At 40.3% G+C, this 27,524-nt stretch overlaps 1 protein-coding gene across 1 annotated transcript in view; it reads left to right on the forward strand.

The window, feature by feature from the left end:
* Nucleotides 1-27,524, forward strand: part of TMEM30A (transmembrane protein 30A) — a 45,615-nt gene that overhangs the window by 1,861 nt on the left and 16,230 nt on the right. The window contains exons 2-3 of the mRNA XM_081250510.1: nucleotides 22,883-22,990; nucleotides 25,338-25,445. Coding sequence (XP_081106636.1) covers nucleotides 22,883-22,990; nucleotides 25,338-25,445 — 216 coding nt within the window. The remainder of the gene's footprint in view (nucleotides 1-22,882; nucleotides 22,991-25,337; nucleotides 25,446-27,524) is intronic.

A 27,524-nucleotide genomic window follows, 5' to 3' on the forward strand; every position in this document is an offset into this window, starting at 1 on the left:
AGCCTCAGTCTCCTCACCTGTAAAATCGGTAAATAATGCCTATCTTGTGAAATGTGAGAATTAGAAACAGTATAGATAATATTCCTGCCACTAAGTTTGTACAATAGTTACTATTATTGTGCTGACCCCGAATCAGGAGATGAGAAATGGAGTCAGAGGGGTCGGTATTTGCTAGTAAGCTAGAAGAGTATTGTAAAATTGAGACAGAAACCAAACCCAGATGTCTTGATTTTCAGTCCTAAGCTTTCACACTACACTAGGACCCTTACTGCAATGTTAGTAATTAAGTAGAAGAAAATTTAACATTAGAAATTTCATCATCTTATTTAAACTTCTTAGGATTTTTTTTTTTTTTTAAGATTTTTCTGATGTGGACCATTTTTAAAGTCTCCATTGAGTTTGTTACTATATTGCTTCTGTTTTCTGTTTTGGTTTTTTAGCCACAAGGCATGTGGGATCTTAACTCTCCCACCAGGTATTGAACCCGCACCCCCTGAATATGAAGGTAAAGTCTTAACCACTGTACTGTCAGGGAAGCCCTTGAAACTTCTTAGGATATTAAGATGAAAGTAGCAATAGTTTGGAATTTTATATGATGAGTATTTACTAAATTATCAGAACTCACCTTCTATAGATATTTACTATACTATGAAGATAAATGTTTACTTTCTTTAACACTTTCAGATTCTGAAATAAAATACAGTTCTTCACACCAAGTAGTTGGTGAAATGGAAATTTCTTAAAAAATTTTTTTTTCAATTAATTTTTATTGGAGTATAGTTGCTTTACAATGTTGTATTAGTTTCTGCTGTACAGCAAAGTGAATCAGCTATATGTATACATATATCCCCTCTATTTTGGATTTCCTTCCCATTTAGGTCACCACAGAGCACTGAGTAGGAAATTTCTTAAATAGTTCTCATGTATAGAATTCTGATTTCAAGTTGCCTGAAGAGTCTTCTGCAGCTTGATCTAGTTAGAAGGGCACTAAAGTTAAGAGTCAAGGCATTAGAGTTGAAGTCCCAACTTTACTCCCTAGTTTGTGATCTTAGGCATATTTTTGAGTCTCGATTTTCATTTTACTTGAAGAGCCAAAAGATTCAGACTAGGTGGTCTCTAAGAGGCTGTTCAACTCTAATATTCTGTGACTTCTTTAATGTGATTTAAAGAAAAATGCTGCATATTCAAATTGTATCACCTTTGGAACCAGAGGAAATGAAAATTAGGAATGATTAGGAATTTTGTACCATACAGTTATGCAAATAGAATACATTTTTAAAAATTTGTTGATTATGTGGAGAATTCGTTCAGAATTGGGTCTGGAGTTATTAGAAAAACCTAGGGAGCTTTCCCAAAACACACATGCGTGTTTCCGACTGCTGTCCACCCTTTGTCAGCCACTAGTTTAGTAATAAAATATGTTGAGGGTTATTAAAGTAAATGTGTAATGAGAAGTTCTTGGCAACGTTCACTTCCATACTATAAGTTGCTCACAGCTCTTTAGCCTATTGCCTCATTATTGAAAATTTTAAGAACTTGTATTGCTGTATTATCAATACATCAAATTACTAGGCCAAAGGAGACTTGTCCAATCAGAATGCTTTTTAAAAAAAATTAATTAATTTATTTGTTTTTATTTTTGGCTGTGTTGGGTCTTTGTTCTGTGTGCGGGCTTTCTCTAGTTGCAGCGAGTGGTGCGCGGGCTTCTCATTGTCGTGGCTTCTCTTGTTGCAGAGCACAGGCTCTAGAGCGCAGGCTCAGTAGTTGTGGCGCACGGGCTTAGTTACTCCGCGGCATGTGGGAATCTTCCCGGGCCAGGGATCAAACCCATGTCCCCTGCATTGGCAGGCAGATTCCCACCCACTGCGCCACCAGGGAAGCCCCCAGAATGCTTTTGTAATATAGCTTAAAGTGCTAAGATCAGAAATCCAGACTTTTTAGGTATAAAAATCAGAGGGTCTTCATCCTTTTCCCAGAAGTTTTTTTTTTTTTTTTTTTTTTTTTTTTTTATGTGGTACGCGGGCTTCTCACTGTTGTGGCCTCTCCCGTTGCGGAGCACAGGCTCCGGACGCGCAGGCTCAGCGGCCATGGCTCATGCTCCGCGGCATGTGGGATCTTCCCGGACCGGGGCACGAACCCGTGTCCCCTGCATCGGCAGGCGGACTCTCAACCACTGTGCCACCAGGGAAACCCCTCCCAGAAGTTTTATACTAAAAAATTACTACTCTTGTAAAACATGTTGGACTCTCCTAAAAAGGGAGTAAAAAAGGTATTTAAAATTTTTAATGCTTATATTTGGAAGGATATCTCCTCCCCCCATTAGGTGTATATATCTTGTTTAGTTGGTTTTTAGATTTTCCATAATCTAATAAAGTTACTAGAAAACTAAAGTTAATTTTATCATTCATAAGAAAATATTTTAAATATTTAATATCTCGTTAAGACTAAGACTTAATATCTTCATTTATTAGCAGCAAGGAATGAATATTTTCTGTAATTTGGCAATTGCAGGAGTCAGGCACATCTTTCTACCATAAAGGTAGTGTTTTTCTAGTTGAGGGCCCTTGTTGGTGAGGCAGAGATATTAATTGAATGGGGCTAACTTGAAACAGGTAGGAGGTATTCTTAGTTTTTGCAATTTCACAAATTTATCAGTGTGATGTTATATAGTTGTAAATTTTTCTTTTTAATTAATTAACTTATTTTTGGCTGCGTTGGGTCTTCGTTGCTGCGTGCGGGCTTTCTCTAGTTGCAGCGAGCAGCGGCTACTCTGTTGCGGCATGCGGGCTGCTCCTTGCGGGGGCTTCCCTTGTTGCGGAGCACGGGCTCTAGGCACGCGGGCTCAGTAGTTGTGGCACGTGGGCTCAGTAGTTGTGGCTCGCGGGCTCTAGAGTGTAGGCTCAGTAGTTGTAGCGCATGGGCTTAGTTGCTCTGCGGCATGTGGGATCTTCCCGGACCAGGCCTCGAACCTGTGTCCCCTGAATTGGCAGGTGGATTCTTAACCGCTGCGCCACCTATATAGGAAGTCCTATAGAGCTGTAAATTTTTTTTTTTTTTTTTGCGGTACGCGGGCCTCTCACTGTTGTGGCCTCTCCCGTTGCGGAGCACAGGCTCTGGACACGCAGGCTCAGCGGCCATGGCTCACGGGCCCAGCCGCTCCGCGGCATGTGCGATCTTCCCGGACCGGGGCACAAACCCGTGTCCCCTGCATCGGCAGGCGGACTCTCAACCACTGCGCCGCCAGGGAAGCCCAGAGCTGTAAATTAATGGTTAGGATCAGGTGAGGATGTTATTCTGGGTGATAGTCAGTATAAACTTAAAACTAAACATTTACTTCAAATTAATATTGCAAAGTGTTCAACATACATTTTCGTCAAATTTTAGTGGATTAGGCACTAAAAATTAGACAAGTGTAAAGATTTTAATAATCAAATGGATTGCAGTTGCTTAGAAGTTGACTTAGAAGTTGACTCTTGGAAATTAAGAGGTTTGTGGTGTTAGTGTTATTATTTGCTTCTCATGTAACTTTAGTACTTAGGGCAAGGCACGACCAAGTAAATATGGCTAGCCAGACCATTTTCGTGAAGCCAGGAACTGAGAATGGTTTTACAGATGAACATTTGCAATTGAGTTTGATGACAGGGAACACTAACTTTGAACTCCGATAATGCGAAATGTTACCCCCCCAAAAGAATTTTGTTCTTACCAGTAGATCTGTGTTACCAGAAAATTGTACACAATTGTTATTATATGTTGAATTTCATCAATAAAAGTTTGTGCAAATTTGTTTTCTCTCTGTTATATAAGAACCTACAAATATCCTCTTGGTTTGCAAAGCCTAAAATATTTACTTTCTGCCTCCTTACAGAAAAGGCTTTCCTACCCTTGACTTAGAGTTTTTCGGGCCTCTCACTGCTGTGGCCTCTCCCGTTGCGGAGCACAGGCTCCAGACGCGCAGGCTCAGCGGCCCAGCTGCTCCATGGCATGTGGGATCTTCCCGGACCGGCACGAACCCATGTCCCCTGCATCGGCAGGCGGACTCTCAACCACTGAGCCACCAGGGAAGCCCTGACTTAGAGTTTTAAAGAGACATACTGGTAAATTTAGCAGTTGTTACAAAAATAGCAGTGTTTAACTTATACATTCTGATCCTCAATGATCTTTTCAAGGTAAGTGTAGTGATTACTGATAATTGCTTGTGTTCTACCTTCTTTGTACAAATAGATGTAGAATATCTTAGCTGAATTTACCATTAACCTTGGCACAGGTAATATCATTCTTCATTTCTTTGTCACAGTCAGATAAAGTTGAAGGAACTAAAGAAAATTGTTTTTGAGATTTTTACCTTAATTACCTTTTGTCTTCATTAGAGCCTCTAGAAAGGACAAATAATTCTTTTTTATTTTTATCTTTTATTTTTTAATTTTTATCTTTTAAAGATAAATTCCTTAGTGTGGAATCAGTTCAAAGGGGTACTTAAGAATGCCGTTTTAAATTTAATCTAATACTTAAAATGATTTACCTTATTACTCAGCATTTTGTTGAGTGACCTGTTTAGGTATTATATTGATTTCCTTTAAGACAGATTTACATTCAAAAATGGAAGTTCTCCAGTTCTTATTCAGGGTAAAAATGGCATGTCCTCCAGATTCCTCCTTTCCCACCGCATTAAATTCAGTCAGTTTCTTAAGAATGGGATGTATTTTTAGAATTACTAAGAAGAATTGCCAGTTCGATTTAGGAGAGCAATTACAATGGTAGCAGAACAAAGTTGAGAAATATGATAACTCTTAAAGTAATCCAGTCGTCTCCATCTGTTGTTCTGTTTTGCCTCTGGCTCTTTGTGTTTTGAATTTAAGCTATTGGCAGGTCTCCAGTTTATCATTGTATTCTGCACTGTGCCTTGTATGCTTTTGACATTTAACAGGCATTAATTTTTAAAAATAAGGGAACTGTCGTTCCTTTCCCACCTGGTAGCCTCTTTCTTTCTAGGATAAGTTATGAACTATTATCTTTAGTATAAGCTTTTTTTTCCTAACTTTATTAAGGTTACAATTGACAAAAATTGTATTTACTTACAGTGTTCATTGTGATGGCTTGATATATGTATATACTGTAAAATAATCACCATAATAGAGCTAATTAACATGTCCATCACTTCCCATAGTTACTCTCTTATTAAAAAGACAAGCGATAACAAGTGTTGGTGAGGGTGTAGAAAACAGGGGACTCTTGTGCGATGTAAATTCGTACAGCCATTATGGATAAGAGTATGGAGGTTGCTCAAAAAATTAAAATATAGAACTGCCATGAGATCTAGCACGTCCACTAGGTATATATTTAAAGGAAATCAAATCAGTATCTCGAAGAGATATCTGCACTCCCACGTCCACAAACTTTGTTTTTATACCCAAGTGGATTTTATTACAATCTGGACATTAGGCCAGGCTGCCCTTGAATTTTAGCTCATGAAGGATATAGTGGTCTTTTGATGGTAAAAACTCACAGACTGGGCTTCCCTGGTGGCGCAGTGGTTTAGAGTCTGCCTGCCGATGCAGGGGACAGGGGTTCGTGCCCCGGTCCGGGAAGATCCCACATGCCGCGGAGCAGCTGGGCCCGTGAGCCATGGCCACTGAGCCTTCGCGTCCGGAGCCTGTGCTCCGCAACAGGAGAGGCCACAGCAGTGAGAGGCCCGCGTACCGCAAAAAGAAAAAAAAAAAAAAAAAAAAAACCTCACAGACTGAGTTAAATTTATCAAGAGTTTTAATCAACATTGAGCATTTTCTGTATGTAAAGTGCTGCTTTGGCCATAGTGGGCGACAGAAAAAAGTTTGTGGACAAGGCCTCGTTTTTTTTTTCCTTCCTCCTCAAACAGAGAACCCTTCTTAAGGTACCTGAACCTGGAATCTTTTGGGGGGAGATGAAACATACATATTAAAGGAAAACCAAGCATTGCTAGATGAGTGGCACAGACAGAAAGAATATGCCTTAGTGGTCCAAAAGAAGACAATATTACATCTGTCTCTAATAATTATGGAAGACTTTGTGGTGGAAGTGGGCTTTGAGCTGGAACTTGAAGGATAAACAGCACTTCTAAAGAGGAGGTTGGATGCATTCCAAGAAAGGAGATTTATATGAACAAAACTGTAGTGGCAGGAAATCAAAAGGTGTCTAGAGAAAGTGGAGTAAGGGTAAATAAGCTGGTGCCATGTTGTGGATAGACTGGGTATTTGATAACGATGAAACGGTCTAACTTAGATTGGGACCTGAACCCACGCACCGGAACTCGAACGCAGCCAAAACCCAGACTGAGACTTGAACCCATGATGGTCTTTTAACTGAGGTCACACACCCGGTCTCAGGACTTGGGAGCGGGCTTGGGGGAAGCACACCCCACAGACAGAGTGTGGGCCATCTCAGAAGGCGAGAGCGGCACCAGGGTATGGGGTGGTCAGTTTTTATAGGGGTGGGTAATTTATTTCATAGGCTAATGAATCAGAGGAATATTCCAGCTATTTTGGGGAGGGAGTGGGAATTTCTAGGAATTGGGCCACTGCCCACTTTTGGACTTTTATGGTCGGCCTTGGAACTGTCCTGGCGCCTGTGGGTGTGTCATTTAGCTTGCTGATGTGTAACAGTGAGTGTATACTGAGGCTCAAGGTCTAGTGGAAGTCGACTTGTCCGCCATCTTGGATCTGTTTGGTTCTAAATAAGTTTATGTTGTGTCCTTGGGCTGTGTCATTCTTTTAAAGGTTGTGCCCTACCCCCTTCCCTCCTGTTTCAATGAGATGATGGTGTCCACTGTAGAACGGCTGCAGTGAAGAGCAGTTAGATCTAGGATGTATTATGAAAGTAGAGCTAATAGAATTTTCTCATGTAGTGGATGTGTCGGGTGTGAGAGAAATTGTAGAATCAAAGATAACTCTAAGATATTTTGGCCTGCATTGGAAGGATGGAATTGTAATTTTGTAACCAAGCAAGGGCTTGTGTGCCTGGTTGCAGAAAGACAAACTCTGACAGCAAGCATTTTCAGCAAAGTGTAGGGGTTTATTTGCAGGGTGCCATGCAAGGGCATGGGAGACAAGCCTCAGATCCACTCCAACTCGGTCTCTGAGTTAGGGATGTTTTAAAGGGGCAGAATGGTTTTGGGAATCAGGATATCTTTGGTTTACAGTTCTCTGGCCAGGTAGTCCATGGCTTGGGGGTCTGTAGGCTCATCTTGCTCTGGAGACACAGGCTGAGTTTGTGTGTTAATGATGGTATCTACAACAAAAATTTTAGTACATGACGGATGTTATCGACAACAGCAATCTTAGTCATCTGACTCTGGATGATTAGTGTTCAGTTGGCACAGAATTGAGGTCAGAGGGGACAACAAAGGGAATAAAGCTTTGGAGAGAGAAGATTAATCATAAACTCAGTAAGGGAACACGGTTTTAGGGAAACTCGGCTTCAATTTATCAAGATGGGGAAGACTGTAGAAAAAGTTTTCGTGTGATAGTAGGGGGTTGGGGTGTGAGAAGCTGAGTAAAGAGTTCTGTTTTTAACTTGTTACGATGAGATACCTTTTAAACATCCAAGTCGGAAATAATGAGTAGACAATTGAATATATGAGGCTAGAGTTTAGGGGGAAGGTTGAGACTGGGTTTAAGCATTGAGGATTCATCAGCGTTGATGATATACAAAGACATAAGATGGAATGAAGTCAAAAGAGTGATTATAGATCAAAACAAGTGAGAACATCCAAAGAAAGCCCTGAGTCACTGCAGTGTTTATAGAAGTTGGGGAGATGAGGAGGAACTAGCACAGGAGACTGGAAAGGAGCAGCCAGCGAGGCAGGTGCAAACCAAGGGCAGTGTGTTGCTCTGGAAGCCCATGTCAGGGCAGAGTGTGTGAGTAACCATGCCCAGCACTGATAGTTCACGTAAGTGGAGGACTGAGGGCTGGCTTTTGAGTTTACAACACGAAAGGAGCAGTCCTGCCGTGAATGGTGTCACTGTCCACATGAGTTTTCAAGCCAGAAACTCTGGAAGTCTACCTACACTTATCATCCCATCTCTAGGCGTTAAGTTCTCTAGGTTTTACTTTCTCTATATTTTTAAACTCTTTTTTCCCATTACCACTGCCTTTTTCTTAGTTTATATTCTTAACATTTCTCATCTGGATTATTGCAGTAGCATTCTTTTTTTTTCTTTTTTCGTTCTAGTCTGGCATTTTCTTTAGTCTTTCTGCATGTTACTGCCAGAGTGATCTTTTAAACAGCCTAATCTGAATCTTTCATTCTCTTGCTTAAAATTTCTTGTATGTCTCCCTGTAGCATTCAGGATAATGTTCAAAACCCTTAATGTGGAATGTAACTTTCTTCATGATAGGCTACTTTCTGTTTCTCTGGCCTCATCTCCTACCACTCCCCTGCCCGTTGCTCTAACCATAGCAAACTGCTGTAGTTTATGGGATGTGGCATGCTGCTAGATCTACCTGAAATGTCCTTCCTTTTCTTGTCCTACCATGGTTTTCAAATTTCATTCCTGTCAACACTATGGAAAGTCTTCCCTGATTTCTCCCCCTTTCCATTTTCAAGGAAAATGATATATATAATACTGCAAGATCAAACATGTATAACTATGATATCCATCCATATCTGAAGGCAAACAGATTTGCTTATTGAACAGTAATTCAGAACAGTAAAAAATTAGCAGACAAGTTTTTTGGCAAATGCTGCAAGCAGAAGAGGGATGAGGATGATTTTAAAAATGGCAGATTTTTTTGATGCTTATTTTAGAAGGAGGTACTGTTGTATACTTATTAGTTCTGAAAAGCTGGAAACCATAGACCAACCTCCAATTACATGGATTTGTAGTTTAATTTCTAAATTAATTAAAATGTAAGAATGATTATGTGACATTTAATAACGTTGTGCATCACTATGCTGAGTAAGTTGGCTATTGTTCTAAGCTGTCAGGTCTCACATTATATACGATTATATTTAACTTTGAAAAAGTTTTTAGAAATTAATTTTTTTCCTTGATTTTTAAAACGATAGAATGTACTTTTTCTTTTCCCTTTTAAAAAACTGGCATGAAGTCTCAAAGCTTGATTTGTACTGGAAGAAGGTGCGTCAAATTCAAGGAAGAATTGACCAACTTGGGTGCTAATTCCCAAGGGGATGCCAAGATTTTGGGCTTGGATGCTTGGGACAATGGTGGTACCATTTATAGGCATCAAAAGACCACAGTTGTGTGTGAGATTATGGGGTTCAGTGGATCATCACTGTTGATTTTTTTTAAGTAAAGTTTTTAGTGAAGCGTAATGCACCCCCCTTGCCCCCTGCCCCAAATAACAAATCACATGTGTCTGACTTAGTTTTGGAAAGATCACTGTGGATTTGAAATAGAGAGAGATGGTAAGAGTTTCAAGTGGGAAGGAAGAAATTCAACCAAATGAATACATCTAGGGATATGAAAATGGGACTGGGGGGTGAAAATGAGACCAGTGATGGTTTAGAGAGGAGAGTATAATGTATGAAATATGGTACGAAGTTAGCATGAGGTTATCGTCAGAGAGTAGCACTGGAGACAGAGATAACAGCCACTCGTGTTGGAACATCAGTTACCTGACTATACAAAAACAGCATTTTATATAGAGAAGACCATGCATTTCCTTACAATAAAAGCCCTGCTTTACTCATATTAACTGTGCATCTGTTCCTTTGATCTGCCCTAGTACATAGATCGGAGCATAATTAGCAAAGCCCTTTTCATCAGTTCTGTCCTAGGCAGTTTCTATAACTTGATACTTTTGTAAGAGTTTTAAGGGGTAAACTACAACTTCAGGTTGGAATTTACTTCTTCATTTGTAGAAATGCATTAAATGCCAGATATAAAAACTTGGTGTATGTAAATTTATATTGTAAACTTCTATTTCAGATTCAGAAAGTTAAGATGGTGCTAGAATGACATCTACCTATCATAACAAAGTTGTTTTTGATCTGTATTTTAGGTGAAAACTCTGAAGATTTGGTAGTACTGTTTAAAACATCAGCATATTCATGAACGGTGCCAATTTTATTTTTAAAATATAATGTCTTTTAAATTGACTTCCATATTTCTAAATTATTGTGTGGCACCTGTTGTTCAGGATTAACGAGAGAAAGCAGCTCAGTCTATGGAAAGAACAGCAGCTTCGGAGCGAGACAGATACGATTATATCACTGTCGTGGGTTGAACTGTGTCCCAGCAAAGGATGTGCTGAAATCTTAACTCCTAGCACCTGTGGATGTGACTATTTGGAAATCGAGGCATTGCAAATGTAATCGAGATGAGGTTCTTCGGGTGGGCTCCTATCCAGTGTGACTGCTGTCCCTGTAAGAAGAGACAGGCACAGAGGGAAGACGATGTGAAGACGGGGACATGGGGAGGACTGTGTAACAGCAGAGACGGAGGTGGTGTGATGCAGCTGCAAACCAAGGAATGCCGGCCGCTGCCAGAAGCTAGCAGGAGGCAAGGACGGTTTCTCCCCAGAGTCTCAGAGGGAGAATAGCCCTGCTGACACCTTGAATTCAGACTTCTAGCCTCCAGAACTGTGAGCGAGGAAATTTCTCTTGTTCTAAGACACCCAGTTTGTGGTATTTTCTTTCACCAGCCCTAGGAAACTACTAATAGTCACATACTAGCTGATAGGCTTTGGGCAGTCATTTAACCCCTGAATCTCAATCTCTCTGTAAAAGATTAAAATAGTTCTGGTATGGAGTAGACAGTTGGGAAATAATAGCTAGTTTTCCTATTGCTATTCTTTCTTCAAAGATAGTTTACCTTTGTATATCACCTAATTCATTCATTTATCATTTCCACCTGTGAGCATGAGACTTACTGATTGAATTCGAAGTAAACATCTTTTCTGTGGCTCCCACTCAGATTCTTTAACCTACAGAAACATGCAGCAGATTTCATGTGACCCATAGAATTTTATTAGGATATAAAGGATTGAGCATGTTCTATAGCTATCAGTTTAGAACTAAGCTTTTGATTTTTTAAAAGCTGATCTTCAAAAATAAAAGAGTGACTGAATTAAAAAAAAGTTCAACTCTTAACTTTTAACAGGCTCTAAATAATTTAAGTATGTGTCGACTGAAGAAAAACCCATAACCTAAAAGCTGGGAGTTAAGTTTTGTTTGGGGATCTTACTGAGGACTACAGTCCAGGACACAGCCTCTCAGCTCTGAGAAACTGCTCCGAAGAGGTAAGGGAGGAGTCAGGATGTGCAGGAGTCTTTGCTGGACTAATCACAAAGAACAGGCATCCAAAGTTAATGATTTTAGTGCTTTTCTGTGTATGGGAAGACGCAAGAGTCTGGGCTCACTGAAATTATACCTTACATGTGCATCGTAACTATCTCGGGCCAGTATCTAAAACACAGAATGCTTCCTGTTTTTTTTCCATCCTGAATCTTCCCTCAGGGTGCACCGTTGGTGGGCAGCTGTGATGGCTAATGGCTTGACCCTTGTAGAGCTGGGATGGGGGCCACATTCCCTGTCCAATGTGTATGTTTATTTCTTTCCTCCACCCCCTTTATCTGATGAGCTTTTTTTTTTTTTAATTAATTTATTTATTTTTGGCTGTGTTGGGTCTTCGTTTCTGCGCGAGGGCTTTCTCCAGTTGCGGCAACTGGGGGCCACACTTCATCGCGGTGCGCAGGCCCCTCACTGTCGCGGCCTCTCTTGTTCCGGAGCAAAGGCTCCAGACATGCAGTCTCAGTAGCTGTGGCTCACGGTCCCAGTTGCTCCGCGGCCTGTGGGATCTTCCCAGACCAGGGCTCGAACCCGTGTCCCCTGCATTGGCAGGCAGATTCTCAACTACTGCGCCACCAGGGAAGCCCTGATGAGCATTTTTTTTGGCGGTTTGCGGGCCTCTCACTACTGTGGCCCCTCCCGTTGCGGAGCACAGGCTCCGGAAGCGCAGGCTCAGCGGCCATGGCTCACGGGCCCAGCCGCTCCGCGGCACGTGGGATCTTCCCGGACCAGAGCTCGAACCTGTGTCCCCTGCATCGGCAGGCGGACACTCAACCAGTGTGCCACCAGGGAAGCCCTGATGAGCATTTTTGAGGGGAATTTTTCTTATAGATGTATTACCAATTTAATAAAAAAGAAGCATTTTAAATACTTTTTAAAACGTTCGGTACTCCACAACATCCTGCTGTCTTTTTGTGCCTCTTTTACTTTTCCTCTCGCTCTCTCAGTCAATCAATGCCCACCTTCTTTCCTACTCGGGCCTGGGTTATACAAATTACCTTGTCTCCAGACATAGTAATCTCTGTGGAAGACTCAGTGCTGTCCCTCACGTTTGAGCTTTGAGTAGGAAGCAGCGTAAGTTGCATTACTTCCTGTGAGGCAAGAGCGTGGACCATGGCTCAGCCTCTACAGCCTTTTCTTTTTGCCGAAGATCTCCGAGTAACAAAGCAGGGAAGTTGGCTGCTGTTCTGCCACACTAGTGGCGTCAGCGTGACTTACAAAACTAAAGAATCTGCTCTAGGCCCCTAGGGCAAGGTTACCGTCTTGACCTTCCTGTCCCCTCGCTCCTCTGCCTTGCCTGATGGTAACTGCACGAGCTTCCTGGTGGCTGCTGAAGTTACTGCACCTCGTGTGGGCAGCAGTGTTGGTGGAGGGTGCTATCTCCAGAAGCTTCTGATACGGTCGTTTCTAAGAATTCTACAGCAGTACTGGGATGGCCTTTTCCACAGCTCTGTCCCCAATTTGTCACCTGGACTGCAAAGCCACACTGCTCCAGCTTATAGTGGCTCGTCACAAAAGCTACCCCTTTAGCTTCGACTCTGCAATCCAATTCCACTTTCCCGGTTTCTGAGACCTAGATTTTCCTTATTACTGGTTGCCAACTGTTTTATAAATGGACCCTGTAGAAAACTTAGGTACCTTAACTGGAGAACCCCTGATTGATGACCAGATCTTTAACTCAGAACTTTGTCCTAAACTCCTGTATCCTGGGTTTGTTCCTGTGCTGAGCCCTCGGTTAGAGATCGTCCCTCTTGGTACTATCTCCCTGTAGATGACATCCACTTGTCAGCCCTCGTGGAGGAATTTGCTAGACACTGGATTAGGTATGTGTTTCCATGGTACCTGTACTTCTTTTACCAAAACACCCATTCCATCCTAGTGACCGTGTTCTGTATTAGACAGTGAGCGCCACGTGGTTAGGTATTGGCTTGAGTCCCTCTTGCCTGGAACACACAGACATTCAAGTAAATATTAAGTTAATAAGTGATTCTTTCCTTGACAGGGTGTTCAGGAAGAAATCAAAGTCTTGTTACCTTAGACTTTTAAAAAAATCTGTTGTTATATCAATACAAGTGTTTGATTATGTTAGCCTCCCTGTCTCCATTTCCTTATTTCCTTTTATTAATTTTAATTAAAATTTTTTTGGCTGCGTTGGGTCTTCTTTGCTGCATGCAAGCTTTCTCTAGTTGCGGTGAGCAGGGGCTGCTTGCTCTCCGTTGAGGTGCACGGGCTTCTCACTGCGGTGGCTTCTCTTGTTGCGGAGCATGGGCTCTAGGCGCACGGGCTTCAGTAGTTGTGGCTCATGGGTTCAGTTGCTTCATGGCATGTGGAATCTTCCTGGATCAGGGATCGAACCCGTGTCCCCCGCATCGGCAGGTGGATTTTAACCACTGCGCCACCAGGGTAGTCCCATTTCCTTATTTCCTGCAGGACATTTTTAACACTCGGGATTATTTAGCTTTCAGAGGCTTTGTTGTTGGCAATATTAACCCACTCTGGGTAGCTTACAGGGGAAAGGGATTTATTGGAGGAGACTGGGTAGCTCTCACACAAAATAGATGGGAGGTCTAGAGGACCAGGTTTGGAGACAGGAGGGAAGGAAGGGAAGTTTGGAAGCAGAAACAGTGGCTCAGATGCCACAGCTGCTGTTGAGTTCCCTGCTAGACTTCTGCTGCCGCTGCTGAGCTCATCACACCCACTCCTCTCCCATTTATATGGAGATTCAGTTCTCTAGTCTCAATCGGGATTGATGTATGTATGCTTTTGTCCTGGCTCCTGGGGTTAGGGAGAGGAAGGACTCGTTTATTCCCTTGGCTTCTGAAGTGGAAGTGGGAGCCCTGCCTGCCTCTGAAACTCTCCACCAGGAGAATTCCCCAGGGCTTGGAGGTGTGTTTGGGTGCTGGGCACCCAAATTAACAACAACAGTAAGTCACAGTTATCCCCCAGATTTTTCTTCATTCTTATAATCTGCAGGCTCTGAGTTTGTATATCAGAAAGGATGGTATGTTCATTGTGCAAGAGGACATAGGATGGTGGAGAGAACAGAGGTTTTGGAGAAAGGCAGAGCTGGGTTCAGATTCTTGCTGCGTGATCTTGGGAAAATTACTAAACCTCCCGAAGTGTCAGTTTCCTAGGTTAAAATGGGGAAAATAAAAATTAACTTTTCAGGACTACGTTTTAATGAGATGGTGTGTGTTAAGTGCTTATAATGTCTGACACTTAGTATATCCATTCAATAAACAGTGGCCAGTAAAACAAAGCATGTAGTTACGGATCTAGTTTACCTTTTAGCGTTGTCTCATTTCTTTCCAACATGAAAACTCTCTCCACAAATCCAAAGTGTTTATGCTCGTCATCCTTAAAGGTACCTGTGCTCTCTACCTCGTGCTTCCCCGTATGTCGCCTTTTTCCATCCTTTTTTTCCTTTTAATGGCTCAGTTCAAATCCTCTTCTCTTCTCAGTGAGAAAGTGCTAGTCCATCTAGTACTTAACTGCCCTCTTTGCCGTTCAGTTTAGCACTTAATGTTTATAGTCCTTTTCTTTGTGTCTGTGCACTATCTTTGATAGTCTTCTGGAGGGCCAAGGGGACTGACTATGGTGGTGAAGAAGCAGTTTAGTAGAAGGAACGTTGGACTTGGAGTAAAAAATCCTTGCTTCTAGCGTAGCTCCAGCTACTGCTGTTCGTGTATCCTTGGGCAAGTTTCTGAATGTTCTCTTTATGTAAAATGAGGATAATACTATAGGATTTTGGTGAGGATCAGATTGTGGAATAGAAAGGGCTGTGTAAACTGTGCCGACTAAGTATAAGATATGATTACTTTTGTATCTTCATGTCATGCCTTGCACATAGTAAGGCTTAAAATGTTAATGACAGTTTTTTTACTTTCAGAATTTCCTGGAATCAAAAGACATGCAATTTTTTGTATATTTAAAAAAAGTATAATTAAAAGATTGTGATGAGAATGTTATAGCTATTCTTTGAAGTATAATTTAACATTCAGCAATAATTCGTGGTTTCAAAAAATGTTCAGGTTTAATATACTGTAGTATAATTTATTAGATTTCACATTCCGTCGTATTATTTTTGTTCAGTTAAGTAAAGAATATCTTTGCTTAATCACAACTGATGATCTGTCTTTCCTCCTTTGCCCTAGAAAATAATTTGAAAGAGAGTGGTTTAAGAGGTTTCTGTTCAAAGGCAAACAATATGGTAATAGACCCAGCTGACAACTTTTTTTTTTGATCCTTAAATTTGACTTAGAAGAGAGAGAAGATGTGCAGAAATTATTAAATTTAAAAAATCAAAAAAAATTTAATATATTTTAACATAGATTTTTAAATATAGTTGATTTTTCTAAATGTTCTCATGTTTTCTTTCATCTTGTCAAAATCATAAAAGTTGGCTTTTAAGTGCGATATTGTGCATGAATAAGCCCTGGGTGGAAAGCTGTGGCCCCACAGGTTTAGTGAAAAATTATATATGTTTTCTCTCTCTTCATTTAGGAGACCTGTTTTTTTAACTTGTTTTAATTACGTGCCTAGCTTCTCTTAGGTATTTGCAGTGAATGAAAATTTTCTCTAAACAAAGTTTCATTAGTAAGCAAGCTTTGATGGAGGACATTTCAATAGGTTATATCAGAATTTGACAAAACCAAGTTTTATTAAGCAGTTTTGTGGTTTTTGAAAAGCAATTAGATGTAATTTTTTTATTGTTTTTTAAAAAATTTTATTGGAGTATGGTTGATTAACAATGTTTTGTTAGTTTCAGGTGTACAGCAAAGTGATTCAGTTATGCATATACATATATTCATTATTTTTCAGATTCTTTACCCATATGGGTTATTACAGAATATTGAGTGGAGTTCCCTGTGCTACCCAGTAGCTCCTTGTTGGTTATCTATTTTATATATGGTAGTATGTGTATGTTAATCCCAAGCTCCTAATTTATCCCCCCCGCCCCATTTCCCCTTTGGTAACCATAAGTTTGTTTTTTATTGTTTTTTTTAAAAAATAAATTTATTTATTTATTTCTGTTTGGCTGCGTTGTGTCTTCGTAGTGGTGCGCGTGCTTCTCACTGCGGTGGCTTCTCCTGTTGCGGAGCACGGGCTCTAGGTGCGCTGGCTTCAGTAGTTGTGGCTCGTGGGCTCTAGAGCACAGGCTCAGTAGTTGTGGCGCACGGGCTTAGTTGCTCCGCAGCATGTGGGATCTTCCCGGACCAGGGCTCGAACCCGTGGCCCCTGAGTTGGCAGGCAGATTCTTAACCACTGCGCCACCAGGGAAGTCCCATAAGTTTGTTTTTGAAATCTGTGAGTCTGTTTCTGTTTCGTAAATAAGTTCATTTTTTATCATTTTTTAAATTAGATTCCACATATGAGTGATATCATATGATATTTGTCTTTCTCTGTCTGACTTACTTAGTTTGATAATCTCTAGGTCCATCCATGTTGCTGCAAATGGCATTCTTTTGTTCTTTTTTTACGGCTGAGTAATGCTCCATTGTATATATATACCACATCTTTTTTTTTTTAAGATTTATTTATTTATTATTTATTTATTTTTGGCTGTGTTGGGTCTTAGTTGTGGTGCGTGGGATTTTCACTGAGGCATATGGGATCTTTTGTTGAGGTGCGTGGCCTTCTCTCTAGTTGTGGCCTGTGGGTTTTCTCCTCTCTAGTTGTGGTGTGCAGTCTCCAGGGTGTGTGGGTTCTGTAGTGGTGCATGGTTTCCAGAGCGCTTGGGCTCTGTAGTTTTGCGGCACATGGGCTCTAGTTGAGATGTGTGAGCTCAGTAGTTGTGGCACGCAGGCTTAGTTGTCCCGCTGCATGTGGGATCTTAGTTCCCTGACCAGGGATCAAACCCGTGTCCCCTGCATTGTAAGGTGGATTCTTTACCACTGGACCACCAGGGAAGTCCCTATGTAGCACATCTTCTTTATCCATTCCTCTGTCGATGGGCATTTAGGTTGCTTCCATGTCTTGGCTGTTGTATATAGTGCTGCAGTGAACACTGGGGTGCATGTATTTTTTTGAATTATGGTTTTCTCTGGGTATATGCCCAGGAGTGGGATTGCTGGATAATGTGGTAGTTCTATTTTTAGTTTTTTAAGGATCCTCCGTACTGTTCTCCATAGCAAGAATAGGTACAATTGTAAATTGTACCAATTTACATTGCCACCAACAATGTAGGAGGGTTCTGCAGATGTTGTAATTTGATGCTCTACTTTCTATATACATATTTTAACCTTTTTTTTAATTATGAGAAGAAATTGAATATCCGTATATAAAGTTTAAATGTTCAGCTTCAGAAATAAAGATTAGTTGGCTTTTTTTTTTTTACTTTATTAAAGACAATTAATTAGGGTTGCTAATGATAAAATTCTTATTTATCAAGAGAGTGATAAGACAAGTCATAGTCTGGGAGAAAAAATTGTTGAAAGGCATATCTGATAAAGGACTGTTACCAAAATGTACAAAGAACTCTTAATAGTCAATGAAAGAAAATGGAAAACCCTATTAAAAATGGGCAAAAGGCCTGAACAGATACCTCACCTGACAATATCGTAGTCAGCTTAGGTTGCTATAACAAAATGTAAACTAGGTGGCTTAAACAACAAGGACTCATTTCTCACAGTCCTTGAGGCAGGGATGTCCAAGATCACGGTGCTGATAGGTTCAGTTCTTGGTGAGGACCCTCTTTCTGGCTTGCAGATGGCCACCTTCTTGCTGTGTCCTCACCATGGCGTAGAGAGAAGGAGCTCTGATTTCTTTTCCTCTTCTTATTAAGGATACTAATCCCATCATGGGGGCCCCACCCTCCTGACCTCATCTAAACCTAATTACCTTCCAAAGGCCTACCACCAAATGCTATCATACTGGGGATTAGGGCTTCAGCATAGATTTGGAGGGAGAGGAGACACAGACATTCAGTCCATACATTCTGCCCCTGTGCTCCTCAAATTCATGTCCTCCTCACATGCAAAATACTTTCATTCCATCATCAGCCCCAAAAGTCTCAACTGGTTCCAGTATCGACTCTAAAGTCTAAACTGTCTTCTCAATATCATTTTAATCAGATATGGGTGAGACTCAAGGTATGATTCATCCTGAGGCAAAATTTCTCTCCAGCTGTGAACCTGTGGAACCAGATGTGCTTCCAGAATTCCATGGAGGGACAGACATAGTATAGACACTCAAATTTGAAAGGGGAAAAAATGAAAATAAAGGGGTGATGAGTTCCAAGCAAGTCTCCAAAACCGAGCAAGACAAATATCATCAGATCTTAAGCCTTGAGAATAATACTCTTTGGTCTGACACTCTGCCTTCAGGACCCACTGGGGTAGAAGTCCTGCCCCCCGAGGCTCCGGATTGCTGCCCTCTGATCTGTTGAACTCCTCCCCCAGTATGAACCGAGGATGTAGCCCTGATGGTCTTGAAATCACCTTTGGGATCATTCTTCTCATCTTAGAGAATCAATAGCACATTCTGTAGCCGAATGGCTGTATGGGCCAGTCCTGTAGGATCTAAGCAAGACCCTCAGCTTTCCTTCATTTTGTCCCTTCTTTTTCCCCTTCCGTTCACACTGGCAGTGTTTCTGCTGGAATGGCTGATTAGGTCCGTGGTTCAAACCCACGCTAATCTCTTGATCAAATGATTGTTCAGCTACACCTTAGTATTCTCTTCAGAACAAGCTTTCTCATTTTTTGTAGTATGGATAGGTTTGAGAATTTTCCAGATCATAAGTTTTGGTCCCTTTTTGCTTAACATTATTCCTTATTCCATTTGTTTCTCTCTTCTTCCATTTTACTATAAGCAGTCAGGTGGAACCAAGACACTCTTTGAACACTGTGCTTGGAAATCTACCTAACTATCCAGTTTCATCCCTCACAAGTTCTACATTCCACAAAACACTAGAGCACACTTCAGCCAAATTCTGTGCCACTTTATGACAAGGATCACCTTTTTTTCCATTGTCCAATAATGTTCCTCATTTCTGAGTAAGACCTCACCAGGATGGCCTTTTACCATCTATATTTCAACCAATATTCTGATCACATTTATTTATTAATTCTCTAAGGAGAAGGAAGCTTCTTTCTAACTCTCCTCATTTCTCTCTGAGATGTCACCAGAATCACCTTTAATGTTTATATTTCTAGCATGCATCTCAAATCTCCAACCTCTAACCGTTTCCCAGTTCTAAAGCCACTTCTTTTTGAGTATTTGTTAAAGCAGCACCCCACTTTTCAGTACCAAAATCTGTCAATTTGGGCTGCTATAAAAAAAAATAATATAGGGCTTCCCTGGTGGCGCAGTTGTTGAGAGTCCGCCTGCCGATGCAGGGGACACGGGTTCGTGCCCTGGTCTGGGAAGATCCCACATGCCGCGGAGCGGCGGGGCCCGTGAGCCATGGCCGCTGAGCCTGCGCATCCGGAGCCTGTGCCCCGCAATGGGAGAGGCCACAACAGTGAGAGGCCCGCATACCGCAAAAAAAAAAAAAAAAAAAAAAAAAAAAATATATATATATATATATATATAGACTAGAAGGCTTAAAAAACAGACATTTATTTCTCACTGTCTTAGAGGCTGGGAAGTCTAGATCAGGGTGCTTGCAGATTCAGTTCCTTCAGATTCTTCACCCTGAAAAGGGTGAAGACCCTTTTCCTGACTTGTATTGATAGATGGCTGCCTTCTCACTTTGTCCTCACGTAGCTGAGAGAGAGAGAGAGAATGCATGAGCGTGAGCACGCTCTGGTCTTTCTTCTTCACCTTAGGAGGATACTAGTCGTATCATGGAGGCCCTACCTTCATGACCTCATCTGAACCTAATCCAGGGACTTCCCTGGTGGCGCACTGGTTAAGAATCCACCTGCCAATACAGGGGACACAGGTTCAATCCTTGGTCCAGGAAGATCCCACATGCCGCGGAGCAACTGAGCCTGTGCGCCACAACTACTGAGCCTGCACTCTGGAGCCCTCGAGCCACAGCTACTGGGCCCGCACGCTACAACTACTGAAGCCCTCATGCTCTAGAGCCTGCACACCGCAACTCTTGAGCCCATGCATCGCAACTGCTGAAGCCCGTGTGCTCTAGAACCCACATGCTGCAACTACTGAAGCCTGCACGCCTAGAACCTGTGCTCTGCAACAAGAGAAGCCACCACAATGAGTAGCCCACGCACCTCAACGAAGAGTAGCCCCTGCACGCCGCAACTAGAGAAAGCCCGCGCTCCACGACAAAGACCTAACGCAGCCAAAAATATAAATAAAATTTAAAAGATAAATAACCCTAATCCAATGTCCCCACCTCCAAATTAATCACATTGGGAATTAGGGCTTCAACATACGAATTTTGGGGGGACATAAACCTTTAGTCCATAGTACACAGATGGCAAGTAAACAAGTGAAAGATGCTTGACATGATCATTAGGGAATTGCAAATTAAAACAACAGTGAGATGCCACTACACACCTATTAGTGAAAACCCAAAACGTCAACACCACCACATGCTGGAGAGGTTGTGGAGCAACAGGAACTCATTCATTGCCAGTGGGAATGCAAAGTGGTGCAGTCACTTTGGAAGACAGTGGCAGACTCTTACAAAACTAAGCATACTTTTACCATGAAATCCAGCATTTCTACTCCTTGTTGTTTACGTAAATGGGCTGAAAACTTAGGTCCACACAAAAACCTGCATGTGGATGTTTATAGCAGTTTTACTTGTACTTGCCAAAACTTGGAAACAACCAAGATATCCTTCAGCAGGTGAATGGATAAATACTCTGTGGTGGACCAAGAAAATGGAATAATCTTTAATGCTAAAAAGAAATGTGCTGTCAAGCCATGAAAAGACAGTGAGGAACCTTAAATGCATATTCCTAAGTGAAAGAGGTAAATCCGAAAAGACTACATACTTTATGATGCCAATTATGTGACATTCTGGAAGAGGCAGAAGATCCGCGGTTGTCAGGGCTTAGCGATAAGGGAGGAATGAATAAACAGAGTACAGAGGATTTTTTTTAGGCAGTGCAACTATTCTGTGTGCTACTGTGGTGGTGTATATATGTCATCATACCCTTGTCAAAACCCACGGAATGTACAACACCTAGAGTGAATCTTAAGGTAAACCACTGCCTTTGGGTGATAATGATGTGTCATTGTAGGGTCATCACTGGTAGCAAATGTATTACTCTGGTGAGGGCTATTGATAATCAAGGAGACTGTGTATGTGTAGGTCCAGGGAGTCTATGGGAACTCTGTAGTTTGCACTCAGTTTTGCTGTGAACCTCAAACCACTCTAAAAAATGAAATCTATTTAAAAAATTCGTATAATGGAAAAAGTTTTCTCATTTTAGCTATCAGGTCAGGTCTTCTGACAACAGCTGGTGTACTGCAATTCCGTTCTGACACTGACCACCTGAGTTAGTGTCAGACTCCACAGGTGTAAGGGCATGGTCCCCAACCATATGCTTCGGTACCACTCGGACACCAGCTGTGAGTCAGGGTCCCAGGCCACCCATACTTCTGGCCAACTAGCTACAAATCCGGGAGTTCCCAAGCCCCCCTCCCCCAGACTGCCCTCACTTCAGATGCCAGTTGCAAGTTCAGAGATCTCCAGGCCACTTGCATTTCTGACCAACTGCCTATAAATATGGGAGGTTACTGTAACTTCTCTCAGGTTCCATAATTTGCGGGAATGACTCAGAACTCAGGGAAGTGCTAGACTTACAATTATAGTTTTATCATAAATCATATAAACTAGGACCAGCTAAATGAAGAGACACATTTGGCGAGGTCTGGGAGAGTCTTGGATATAGAGCTTCGTGCCCTCTCCCTGTAGAATCAGGGCACATTGATGGGTTAACCAACCCGGGAGCTCACCTGTGGTGGCCAGAGTTTTTATTGGAATTCCACGATGAAGGCATGATTGATTAAACATTGGCCACATGATTGAACTAAATTTCCAGGCTTCTCCCTCCTTCCAGAGTTCAGGCTGGTCCAGAGTCCCTAATCACATCTAGTCTTTCCGGTGACCAGCCCTCACCTGAGCCATCTCCTTAGCATAAACTCCAGGGTGACTCAAGGGGCTTATCAAAAACAAATACACTCTTATCACCAGGGGAATTTTAAGGGATTTAGAGGCTCCCTGCCAGGAACCCAGGAGAAAGATAAGACAGATTCTTAATTATCCAACACCAGGTTTTAAAGAAATGGTAGCCCTTGAGAAACCTGGTAGTTTTTTGTTTGTGTGTTTGCTTTTTTAACTTGAAAATGTGCCATGGAAAGCTGAGATGATGGAAAAGTTGTTTAGACTTTATAGTTATTGAAATCTTTATACATCATGCAGTTTGAATTTTATATTTATTTTATGCATAAATGTATTTCTTTTGATAAAAAGGAGAGATGAGCCAGTAGGATGACATAGGACCCTTTCCAGTTTGTACACCTCACACTGTCAAAATAAACAGACGACCTTATAAAAAGTTTTTTTCTGGGCTGTTATTGTTCCATCAGACTCATTTTTCCCTCTGACAGCAAATTATTTCAGAGTGTATCCACTTTCTCCAAGGAGGTGTGCTTAGTTATATTTTTCTCTTGCAGATTGATTATACCGGAACAGATCCTTCCAGTCCCTGCAATAAATGTTTGTCTTCGAATGTGACACCTTGTATTTGTACCATTAACTTCACACTGGAACAGTCATTTGAGGTCTGTATTCCCAAGTAGTGTTTTAGAAAAGCCATGCTTTAAAAAATATTGATATTATATTAAATTTTTTTTTACTAGTTATTTTCTTCTTGTTGATATGTTGCTTTAATTTATTGGGAATCTGTACACTTTTGAGGAAGATTGTTTTGTTTTGCTATTGGATTATGCTGTCTGATAATTAAATACATTAATTTAATAGTTTATTGTAGTTAGTAGTTTAAATTTAAAACATTCTTTTTCTGGAAAATTTTATAACTGTACAAAAATTTTTTTTGTATCAAGTTTCTATCTACATCTACTTGTATTTTAAAAATTATTGCTCAAACTGTTTTGCCTACTTTTAATACTATAATTTTTACTTTGGAAAATAAATACTAATTCACCCATTATTTAATTGCATTATTTTTCATCAGATATGATACTTTAACATAAATGCAAACACTTAGTAAAACCTTATTGACAAGCAGTTAGAATACCATCCGTGTGTGTGTGTGTGTGTGTGTGTGTGTGTGTGCTCTGTGTGTCTTTTGCATTCACACTTACCTGTCATTCTTCTTGGAAACTGAGCAGATGCTAAAGGACACAAAGATTCAGAAACAGGCATGACAAGACCCGTTTGTGTTCTCCTTTACCTGAAAATTGAGCTTTAAAAAATTATTGTTTTATTCTTCAGGGAGCAAAACTGCTTTAATACATGCCAACTTTTTAGATTTTTGTAGCTATGCTTTAGATTTTCTTAAAGGTCGTGATGACTTTTGAGGTCCCTAGTAGATGGTTGCCATCTAGTGGTTATGGATGCTGTTGCCCTGAGATAGTGGACTGTAATGCTCCCTTTTTAAAAAATATGAAAATAAATTAGGGAGAAGACAGGAATTTAATTATTTTGTTTTGGCAGAAATAACATATAACTTTAAAACATCATAAAAATTTGATTTTTTATGTGATGGACAAACTATAAAGATGCATTAAGTTCTGCTTTTGTCACAACAGGCAGAATTAAAGACATGGAAGAGACTTGTAATGATTTAGAAGCTCCACTAGTTTCTTCCCCCATACAAAAACATTTAGCATTTCAGAACTTTTCTTCTGCAGAGGTGATCATCCTCAGATTCATTCTTTTGTGGGCTCTGTGTTCCTTTACAAGCCCAAGCTGAATTAGACTAAAGCCTTTTCAGAGAACAAAAAACCAACCAACCAAATAAATAAATGAAAGATTTCTATGTAAGTGTTTTCTTTATAAGGAATGAGAAAGTTTTCATATTTTGACATTTGAAAATCAAGCTTTAAATAAATGATTGTGTATATGAAAACAGCAAATCAAATAAAGCAAAATGTTATTGAATTCCTTTTTTTTTCTGAATTCCTTTTAATTGAGTATAAGGTTATAGACAATGGAGGTAGCAACCAGAAAGGAGAAAATAGCTGATGTTTTTGCCACCTCTAAAAATCTTAGTCATTCAAGATGACTTCATAACATCTTCTAAATAATTACAATGTATGTAGGTTACCCTTATTTCCCAGGTTATTTCCAACTTGACTCCACTGAATACATTAAAGTACTTTTCTTGATTATTATAAAATGACTCATTATCTTAGATACTTCACTAATTATTAATTTGTTCATTACTAATATTTTATAGTATCCTACTGAGAAATTTACTATGTCCCAATTCAAGTTCAAAATTTATTTTGGGCAGTAAATGAAAGCTTGAAAGCATTATTCCTTTGAAAAGTTGATGCTAATTGGATGAAGACCAATCTGAATTAGAGAAGATTTAAAATTGAAAGTAGGGACTTCCCTGGCGGTCCAGTGGTTAAGGCTTTGCCTTTCAATGCAGGGGGTGCAGGTTTGATCCCTGGTTGGGGAACTAAGATCCCACATGCCTCATGGCCAAAAAACCAAAACATAAAATAGAAGCAATATTGTAACAAATTCAGTAAAGACTTTAAAAATGGTCCACATCAAAAAAAAATCTTTTAAAAAATAAATAAAACTGAAAGTAGATCAGATTAGGCTAATAGATTCCTTGAGAGCTTTTTTGTTTGTTTGTTTTAATGTAAATAGACGTCTTTGAGGTCTTTCAGAGTATTTTCAAAGTTGACTTTTGGATTTTTGACCTTATTTTATTTGATTCTTTAACATTATTTGATTTGGTTTGATTGTTTAACCTTATTTATAATTTGTACCATTTTAGATTGCTAAGTACTGGTAGAATTCACCCCAGTAACTGTTTTAAGTTATCACAAATTCTAAACTAGTGCAAGTTACATAGTTTTTATGTATGCATGAAACAACTTCATACTTAATAGTTTTATATGAACATTTTTTCCCTTTCTGTTTCTCTAGGGCAATGTGTTTATGTATTATGGACTGTCTAATTTCTATCAAAACCATCGTCGTTATGTGAAATCTCGAGATGATAGTCAACTAAATGGAGATCCTAGTGCTTTACTTGTAAGTAAAATGATGGAACATGAAACTACGGTGTCTAAGAACTAAGAACATGTGGTAATTGTTCAATTAGAAATGTTAAATTTAATAATGTTAGATGAAATTAAAGTGTTGTTTGACATTTTTAGTTTGTTTAGTGAAGGTTTTTAGTTAAAATATTTTCTCCTGCAATTTGCACAGATCAATGATTTCTTGCATCCAGAGGACACGTTACAACTTGCTTGTTTCTGGTAGTGTCATTGGGATTTTTGCTTTGTTAATCTGTTTGTGATGGAATTTTGATGAGTCTAGCATTCTGGGAATATAATTTGTTCTGTTTGAGTTTACTCATTATTATTACACTGGGTAGGAATATGTAAATAAGCTACTTTTAATTTCAGAGATTGTGGTTTAGAATTGAACATGTATGTTCTTTGCTTTTTACCTTGTGGGGAGCCCGAGTAGTAAAGTCCAAAGGGTGTGGGTTACTGAAAAACTGTCTGAGGAGCTTTTTGAAAATACAGATTGCAGGATTCTCCTAAGTCTCATATGTCTGTGTCTACAGGGGTGGAGCTCTAAAATATCTATTTTTAACAAGATCCCCTTCTGTTGCTCAGCCTGGTTTGGGAATCTGTGGACTAGAGGATCTTAGTTTCCTGACTGTTGTTCAGCTTCTCATAATAGTGGTTGGTGCCCAAGTATTTTATATTATTGCTGCCAATGCAGCAAACCTTTAGCAATTCAAGTATCCCTTAGAAACAGTGACACTCTTAGAATGCAATTTAGGACCATACTGGGACCAGAATGGTCCTGGTAAACGTAAAGTTACTCTAGGTTATCCTTCCTGGTTTTATTGCTATTTCCTGATGTTTGGGATCTTAAGAAATAATAAGTCTATTTAAAGATCCTGGTTAGGTCTGCAATATCTTGTAGTCCATGTGGGATCCAACTTTAAGGACTCAAGTCCAGAGAAGGTGAAGTTCTGTGAGACACACCAAGTTGATGAGACACACCAAGAATTTGTTGATTGGGATCATAGACTGGGTGTGTTGAAAGACCTAGAAGTGGTGGTTGATTTACAGTTCTTTTATATAGATACACACTCTCTTCACTGAGGGCAAAAGAAGCTGAGATTCTTTTCTTCCAAACCTCAAGCAGAGCTTTTAGACTAAACCTAAGGATTGATGAATTTTTTTCTGTAAAGGGCCAATAGTAAACATTTTCAGCTTTGCAGGTTATATAGTCTATTGCAGCTACTCACCTCTGCCATTATAGAATGAATGCAGCCATGGAGAATACTTAAGTGAATAGGTAGCTGTGTTCCAATAAAACTTTATTTACAAAAACAGGTGCTGGGCTGGATTTGGCCTGCAGGCTGTCATTTATCTATCCCTGGACTAGACCAAAATATATGACTTTAAGACCAGGTGGCTTTCAAAAATTTTAAAGATGTTAAGAACAGACAGATTGAAGTTCAAGTAACTTAACATTGTATATAAGGCCCTTCACAATCTGATGTCAGCCTACCACTTCTGCCTCATTGATTTTATATTCTCTCCTTAATGTACCTTTGGCTTGGCTGCCCTGAGCCATATATGCTGTTCCCTAACCATGCCTGGTGATGCAGGTAATCTGCCCATTTGGGCATTTCCATTTCATTTGTCTAGAATGTGGTTTTTACTCTTTCCCTGGAGGTCCTCTCACCTCAGGCCTGCTGTTTACTTTAGGGTCTTTGGATGCAAAATAACTTCTTTACATATTTACTTCATTCATACCCTGTTCCAAGTCACTTCTCACTTTACTTAACAAACTGCGTCCCCATATCATCTACTCTTGCTCTTCCTTTCCAGGCCATTTTCTACAGAGCTGCTAGAGTGATCTTTTAAAAAAAGTAAATACCACTTCCCTGCTTAAAATCTTTCAGTGGTTTGTTTACTCAGGATGATCTGAGCTATGCATGACTCTCCAGTCTCATCATATGTCATTTTCTTTATTGCCATACTCTAACTACATTCCCTGTTTACCTTCTCAGAAGTATCAAGTTCCTTCTAAATGGTGTGTACTGTTCTCTCTGCTTAAAGCTCTCTTCGGCCTGCTCTTCAC

Source organism: Mesoplodon bidens, assembly GCF_964165515.1.
Source record: "Mesoplodon bidens genome assembly, chromosome: 12".
In the NCBI taxonomy this organism is placed as follows: Eukaryota; Metazoa; Chordata; class Mammalia; order Artiodactyla; family Ziphiidae; genus Mesoplodon; species Mesoplodon bidens.